This window comes from Acanthisitta chloris, unplaced genomic scaffold (genome assembly GCF_000695815.1).
Source record: "Acanthisitta chloris isolate BGI_N310 unplaced genomic scaffold, ASM69581v1 scaffold21708, whole genome shotgun sequence".
Classification (NCBI taxonomy): domain Eukaryota; kingdom Metazoa; phylum Chordata; class Aves; order Passeriformes; family Acanthisittidae; genus Acanthisitta; species Acanthisitta chloris.
This window is the reverse complement of record NW_008686754.1, coordinates 1,254-8,979: the sequence shown is the minus strand read 5'-3', so window position 1 is coordinate 8,979 and position 7,726 is coordinate 1,254. Positions and strand designations below refer to the sequence as shown.

The window sequence follows — 7,726 nt, the reverse complement described above, 5'->3', positions numbered from 1 at the left end:
AAAAGCAGTCGAGAGTGCATGTTACAATGGGCTCAGGGAAAGACTGAGTTTCCATCTGTATGGTTAAAAAAAGCCATCTGGACCTCCCTATGTGCAGTGTGACCGAGTTGCATCTGCAGAGTTGGTCTGGGCTTAGACAGGTCCTGGCTGAACACCTGGATAGGAACCTGCCCACCACCCACCATCATTTTCTGTGACAGTGGTCACACTCTGCACCATCACTCATAATAGACAAAGGAAAAATCCCAAAATCCTGTTCTGTTTGGATGTTTGTTGTGGCGTGCCAAGCTTCGATGGTTGATGTATTTCACAAACTTCATAGTTTCTTTGTCTCTATAAACTAAGGCCAAGCAGTTGTCCTCTGGATTCACTGTCAATAGCTGAAAGACATGAAAGTAAGGGAGGAAATCAGTTTCACAAAAATGGCTTTAGTAGAATTCTGAAGAAATAAACCAAACAGTTTCAGAAGTTAGTCAGAACAAAGGTCTGGTGTTAGAAAATGAACTGTGACACTGTTTTCATTTTAGTACCCTTCAACCTGAAGCACCAGTAATCAGTAAGGGGTTCTGGACTTCTTACTAGTATGACTGCTCTGCACTTGTCACTAGCACTGATGCTGAATGTGGCCCCAAGGAACAGCCCTTCCCTGGAAAAGCATCATCTCTGCTACAGCCTTGTGTCCCTCCAAGGCAGGATTCCCTAACAGCCCCAGGTGCAGGAGCTATGAGGCACCGCCAGGACCCAGGTCTCATGCTTTAGGTGAGCACCAGCCTCTTGAAGCTGAGGCCAGAGCTATGCCCACGAGCTGTGAATGGGGCAGGAGGAATCCAGCGTGGTACTGAGCACCCTCGGGATTATGTCAGTGTTACAACAATGTGTAATTATGTCTCTCACAATTTTGCCTGATTTGCAGCTAGCAACTGAAGTCCTTACCTCTTCATCTTCACCTTTAGCGATGTAGGAAGTAAAGCCACCATATTCAGGATCCCAGTCTTAAATAGAAAAGAGAGATTCTTAGAACATTCCACACTGCCCAGGCTCCACACAGCCCTCCTGGAGATGCTGTTTTTTACCCTACTCCCCACAGTTACTGGATCCCCAGTTTACCTCCTCCAGTCTGTTTTTTATTTCTGTTCAGAAACAACTTGAAGCAAATGTACAGGATTTGCCTTTTACCATAGGTGGGCTATTTAAAGTTGTTTGGTGCTCTGTTTCTCACATGGAAAACAGTTCTGACTTAGCAGATGCACAAAAGGATTTCAGTATAATCACAAGCATGTGCCAGATGGTTTCAGCTGTGTGTTCTGGGCTTGGCTGGTCTAAAATGCTTTGTTTAGATTTTTGTTTTCATCACTATCTAACTAGTAATCAACCTGAAGTGGTTAGACATGCCTAAAGTAACTCTTGAAAACCCTGAGCTTTGTGAATTGGAGGTGCGGTGGTAATTCTGACGAGAAAGGGGATGAAATGGAACACTTTCAGTAGGTATTCTGGCCACTACCGTGCCCAGAGCCACTGCTTGGGAGAGAAAGGGTCTGGGAGCCGCAGCGTTTCCCTCTGCCCAAGCGCCACCGCGTGGCTCCAGCAGGAAAGGCCAGAGCTGATTCCAAGGCCATAATCCCAAATCTTTGCATAAAGACTACTGAAACCAGGAGGAAGTCTACAGAGACCTTCCACGTAACAGACGACAGGAAACCTTTGGCTGTTGTAGCACTGCTAAGAATTCAGAAGTCCTTCCTTTACACAAGCCTTGTAAGGGGAGTCTGACATCTCCCTCTTGTCCACTTACCCTCACAGCCACAGAAAAAGAGCAAGTCGAGAGCAAATTCTGTTGCTTGAGTGTCATGCACCAGAGTGTAGTGCCCGTGGGTCCAGTGCCTCAGCTCCCCAGCACACACAGGGGCACCCGAGCCTAGGAGAGGGAACAAACACACCAGGGACAGCCACGAAGCCACACAACAGCTGCTGCCTGCTGAGCTCAGGGCGTGGGGAGCAAGATGAGTGCTTTCAGAAATTCAGCCCTTAGAACTTGAGAGCCACTGCTCAAATAAACATCAATCCATGAATCCAGAATTAATCTAATCTTTGACAGCAATGATATCTCACTGCTGACAACTAAGTGGTTGTTTAGGCTGACTGTTTTCTAAAAGGTTAAACCCTAGTTTTAGGTATCAATTTTCTAATTCTGGAATTACCTTAGTTCTGATCAGTTCACCTTTCTCCTTTTGATTTATTATCTCCTATGAGAATCTGCTTTATATGAAGCAGGGCTATGTGGATCCAGAAACCACCTAACTGTTGGCAAAAGATTATTGGGCAATTAACAGCTCCTCAGAAGTCCCACCCTTAAGACTTAGGTCTGTTCAAAATGGTATCAAGTTAGTCATTAATTTACTCCAAATTGTTTGGCAATGGTCACAGATTTCAGATACCCAATCTAACATGCTTCAAGTCCTGTGTTTGTGCTGGTGCCTTGTGCTGGCTGCAGTACAAAGTGAAATGCCAGATCCACGAAAATCACTGGGAATTCTGCTGCCAACACCCTTAGTGTCAGGATTCTGCTTGAGTCCTTTCACACTGCTGCTGCTCTACTTACCATTCTGTGTCTCACTGTCTGGTGCTTCAGGGGTGCTGTCAGGCTGCTCTGGCTGATGGGCACTGCCATCAGTGTGTTGTTCAGTCTCTTCCTGCTCAGGTTTGGGACTGTTGTGCCCAGCAGTATCTGCTGCTTGTCCTTCCCCAGCATCTTCATCCTCATCAGAGGGAGCCAGGAAGTGCAGTTTCAGGCCAGTGAAGTTGGAAAGCAGTAGAAACAAGGCCTCAGAGCGTAACAACTGCAGGAATTTCTTTAGGGTGTCAGGGAGGCTGTCTTCCTCCGCTGCCTCATAGAGTCTGAAAGACAGCAGGTGTATCAGCAGCTGTATCTCCTTGTTGGGGAACCAACAAGGACCATGTCCACGGGGGCAGCATGAACCAGTGAGGCCTCATGGCAGCTCCTGCTCAGCCTGACCAGGTGCAGTGTGTGGTCATTCCCCACCTTTTATTGGCAGGTCCCCGACTACTCCACTGGATCTCTTTGTTCTCCAATGCTTCACAGATTAATTGGTATTTCTCTTTCTAGGAGAAAAAGATAGTGCAGAAACATTAACTCCCAAGTCTCTATTGGTGTGCCAGAAGCTGTGCCTCCAGATAAGGCACTCTTTGTTTCTAACTTGTTTGAGGATCTTAGGACCACTGAATTGAGGGACACAGCCTGGGTGGGCATTGTGTCTTGTCCCTGTTGATGACCAGTAGGTATCAAATGCTACTTGGTTGTCTGCTGGGTGAGAATGCAGTTTCACTGAGGTAGAGGTGCTCAGTAAACCAGAGTTCATTCAAGCCTTAAGTGGCAAAGCCTTTCAAGTAACACAAATCTGTCATGGGTTACTTGTTTCACACACAGGTGGAGTTCCCTACGTGCTAAGCTGCAAGAGCTGAGGGACAAGGAAGAACACCCTGGTCACCACAAGGCTGGGAACCAGGAAGGATGACATGGGTTTGCAGCCTTCTGCTTTGCTTCTTGTGGGAAAGAAGAAGGTTGAAGGCAAGTGTTTGATTTTTGATGAGTGAGTCCCTACGCAGCAGTGTACAGGCAGTCCCCACAATCTTACAGTGGCTGAGGTTGGAAAGGACCTCTGGAGGTCACCTGGTCCATTTCCCTTTAGGGTGTGGAACTAGAAGGTGTTTTAGTTAACAGATATGCAAGTAAGCCCCTTCCCAGCCCTGTGACCTGTTCTGGCACATGAGATTGAATTGAACCACTGGGCTCACCTTAAGAAAGTCTTTCAAGAGAATTTCTGATCGCTCCTCAAATTCCTCCTGGATTTGAGCTTGGGAGTCCATGTCCAAATAAACTAGATTGATCCACTCATACAGTATTTCATGCTGGAAGGGAAATGGATAGCTGCATTTGCAAAGTGACAAAGATTCCCTGATTCCCCCTACCCGTCTGGCCACGGGGCTGGATTCCTGCACACACACACACACACACACACTCCATTCCTTTCTTTCACTGCACCCCAAGTATTCACCACAGTCTCTGCACTACTGTAGGTATGCAAAATGTACAGTCAAAAAAGATGCACAAGAAAGAAACTGGTACAAATCTATGGACAGGAAACAAAAAGGAGAACGGGCTAAGATTAAAGGCTCCCCAGAGCATCGGTACATCCTGTAACAGGTATTACAGGAACATGAAAGAGAGAGAAACACAGACAGGCAGATGTAGGCTTGTTACTCACATCGTGGGGGATGTGTGGGCTCCTGGGCAGGGGAGCTTCAATGTACCGCGCAGGTCTGGCTACTGATGGGCCATGAAACCAACCGCTCACGGACAAGCGGCACTTCTGCTCCGACAGAACCTCTGACACCTGCAACGACGTTGAGCAGTGTGTTAGTGCTTAGGCTACAAAACATTTAAGGACCAGATGTAACAGGCACCACATAAACTCATGACAGGAGATGGACCTGACTCCAGAGAGATCATTGCATACACAGAAAAGTCAGACAGGGCTAGACCAGGCTGGATTAACACAGAGAGGCCTAAAGCAAACTGGTTCTCAAGTCCATTGTAGGTTTCCAGAATTCCAGTCTAAGCTTTTACTCCAAGCTCACAGCACAGTCTATTCTCTCTCTCTGAAAGCTTTTAGTCATTCTGTTATTAAATGTATTTTATTTTTTTACCATTTATTCTGTTGAGAAACCAGCCACCACAGACTGCAAAAATCAGCTGTCACATTGTGCTGGTTTGAGCTCAAACCAGCACACACATTACTCTGGAAGCTCAGGCAACACAGAGCATCTGTGGGCCACAGCAGCCTATACTGCTCTGCTTTTTTGTCCTTTACTTTTTACAACATGCTGTAAAACAAGCAATCATGAAGTGCATTTGCCTGGTACCTTGGCCTCTTTGTCTGCCTATATATCAGACCAAGAGCAGCCCCTCTATCCTAGCATTTACCCTGGTCTGTGGAAACCCTGTTTTCCCACAGTGATGGTCACTGTTAAATCTTGATTTCATCAAGTTGTGCAGAGATAATTGGGCTAAATTGAACAATTTCACACTCTAGGGTGCTGTGACAGTAGTGTGAAGAGAAAGCCATTCCCTTATGACAGGTTTCATGCCACGTGTGAATTTTTGAATAGCACATAAAGACTTTGCACTGTTGGGGTTTGACTTGGTTTTTTGAATATTCTGATGGAGCACAAAGAAGAGACACAGTCCATTCTGAAAAGGTTTTGATTCTCACTGTTACTGCAGTGGCCCTTTCCTTGTATTGCTCAGAGGTGTTCTAGGTATTTGGAATGGCTACTGAATCCTCAGTCACTGGGGAAATGGGAACCAGAAAAATGCCTGGTACTAGGAGCTCATGTACCTGCTCTGCTCAGTAAACACCCACAGCTGTATTTGCTATCACTGGAAGAAATGTACATCATCAAGGCCAAAAGCTGAAGATAAATTAGGCAGCACTGACTAAACGCTCTTTGCCCAATGGCCCAGAGGGATTTCAGGTTAGCATCTGCTGAGACACTTTGTATCAGCCTGATCCTTACTTCATCCTCTAACAGTAACTCAGGCTCAGTGTTTACTGTCAAGGAAAGGATTCTGTGGTTCAACAAACTCTGGGTACAACCAGGCAGATACAGATCTGGGAAGCTTTGATTCACAGCATTCCCAGTCTGGCTTGATGCTTATTTTAAAAATAAGTTCATTATTCCATCCAGGTTTATTGCCTATGTTAACAGTATCAGACAGTACACAGCACTCTGAATAGTGCTCATGTGTGGGATTAAGTTCAGGTCAGCAAGAGGCAGTCACAAAGTTAAGTGGAACATGGATATTTATGATAGGATTAAATCACTACCTGAAAACAATTAGGGCAGTGATCAAGTAGATGCTTCTGTTAACCAACTATAAAAATATAAATGAAAGAAAAGTAAACCCTTAAGTGGTCGAGGTGAGGACATGCCCAACCTCACTGATCACTGTTCATCTTCCTCTCCAGCCTTCTGCTCTTTGGCCCTGTTTGATACTGTCTGTAATGTTCTCAAGTACACAGGAGTGTCAGACTTCAATCAGGTGTTTGTGTCATGCAGTTCCACAGACTATTGATCCTGTTCCCAGGCATCTCCTAACAAATGTCACAGATTGTTCCTTAACCATATCAGCATTTCTGCTATAGTTCACTGAGGGGGCACAGCCAGATCTGCACAATACCCTGTTGGCAAAGAGATGTGCTGAGGAGCATTTCTGGAGCAAAGCCATGGCATCCGTATGAAAAACGTGAGTTTAAAACAGGCCAACAAACAAAAATCTCTCCCATCACCACAGCCCAATTCACAGCAGTGGTTTGCCAGTTCAGCCACACAAAACAGACATGGAAATTTTTCTTTCCCAGGATGACGAAGCTGGAATGATAGTTTAAAGTTGGCTTTGTCAGTTCTTGTCTTCCTTAAAGCCCCTGAAGCCTTGCCTCTAGCACACAATACTCAGCATGAGTATCCACTCTACCCACAGTGCTTCTTCCTCCCCGTCAGGACTGTAATAACACACAGAGTGAATAACCACAACAATGAGAGTCAAAAAATGAACAAGAGACAGCTCCTTGCCTGGTGGTAAGAGACTGGAGACACTTCAAAGAAAACCAGTGTGTTCCATGAAGGCACTAATGACTTGGTGATTTGCTGTGGCTGAAAGTGTTCTGAAGAGGAAGAAAACGTAATCTGGTTAAGATATGAACTGGAAATTACTAGAAACTGCCATTTCTCTCTGACTTCATGACACAGTGACTGGTAGGACACCTGGATAAAAGAGATGGAGGTCAGAACAAGGGCTTGGTGAGGAATCAGTGGACCTGTGCTATGGAGACAAGCTGAGAGTTGGGGCTGTTCAGCCTGGAGAAGAGAAGGCTCCAAGGAGACCTTAAAGTCCCTTCCACAGCCTAAAGGGGCTGCAGGAGAGCTGGAGAGGAACTTTGGACAAGGTCATGGAGTAACAGAACAAGGCAGAATGGCCTTACACTGACAGAGGGCAGGGCTAGATTAGATTTTAGGAAGAAAATCTTGACTATAAGAGCAGTGAGGCACTGGTACAGGTTGCCCAGAGAAGCTGTCTGCCCCATCCCTGGAAGTGTTCAAGGCCAGGTTGGACAGGGCTTTGAGCAATGTGATTTAGTGGAAGGTGTCCCTGCCTGTGGCAGAGGGATTGGAACAAGATGAGCTTTAAGATCCTTTCCAACCCAAACCACTCTGTGGTTCTGTTGCTAGGAAGTTATCATCATCAATCTGGAGTTCCAAGCACAGCTACTGGCATAGCTTCCATCCTGCCTCTACTCTTAGCCCTTATAAAATAATGGAATAAAAGGCTGTTTCTTAATCTGCTGTTGGCCATTAGCATTACCTGCACAGCCTGCTACAACCCATATCTAAGTTGCAAATTTTACCTACACATCAGCTTTTCTGGACAAAGGAGAAACTCTTTGTCTTCCTTCTACCGCTTGAGGAGTTGCTGCAAAGGGCACATGAGCTTCATCTTTTTCATCCACCTGAGGCCAAGCTCAGAGCTCTTACCATCTGTGCTGTACAGGTCCAGTGTTCCTCCATCACTGCTCTCCCAGGGGGGAACGAGGTACAGGATGAAAGCGATTCTCCGACCTTCCAGCTCATCGTCATGGCACAGCAAAACATC

General features: G+C 46.0%; 1 protein-coding gene across 1 annotated transcript in view; it reads right to left on the bottom strand.

The window, feature by feature from the left end:
* Positions 1 to 204: 204 nt before the first annotated feature.
* The window catches only part of OGFOD1 (2-oxoglutarate and iron-dependent oxygenase domain containing 1), a gene marked incomplete at its 5' end in the record, with an annotated part of 8,420 nt that continues 898 nt past the window's right edge, over positions 205 to 7,726 (bottom strand). The window contains 9 exons of the mRNA XM_009080316.1: positions 205 to 380; positions 934 to 992; positions 1,790 to 1,912; positions 2,597 to 2,892; positions 3,038 to 3,117; positions 3,811 to 3,924; positions 4,281 to 4,409; positions 6,649 to 6,740; positions 7,609 to 7,726. The exon at positions 7,609 to 7,726 is cut by the window's right edge and continues 1 nt beyond it. Coding sequence (XP_009078564.1) covers positions 219 to 380; positions 934 to 992; positions 1,790 to 1,912; positions 2,597 to 2,892; positions 3,038 to 3,117; positions 3,811 to 3,924; positions 4,281 to 4,409; positions 6,649 to 6,740; positions 7,609 to 7,726 — 1,173 coding nt within the window. The remainder of the gene's footprint in view (positions 381 to 933; positions 993 to 1,789; positions 1,913 to 2,596; positions 2,893 to 3,037; positions 3,118 to 3,810; positions 3,925 to 4,280; positions 4,410 to 6,648; positions 6,741 to 7,608) is intronic.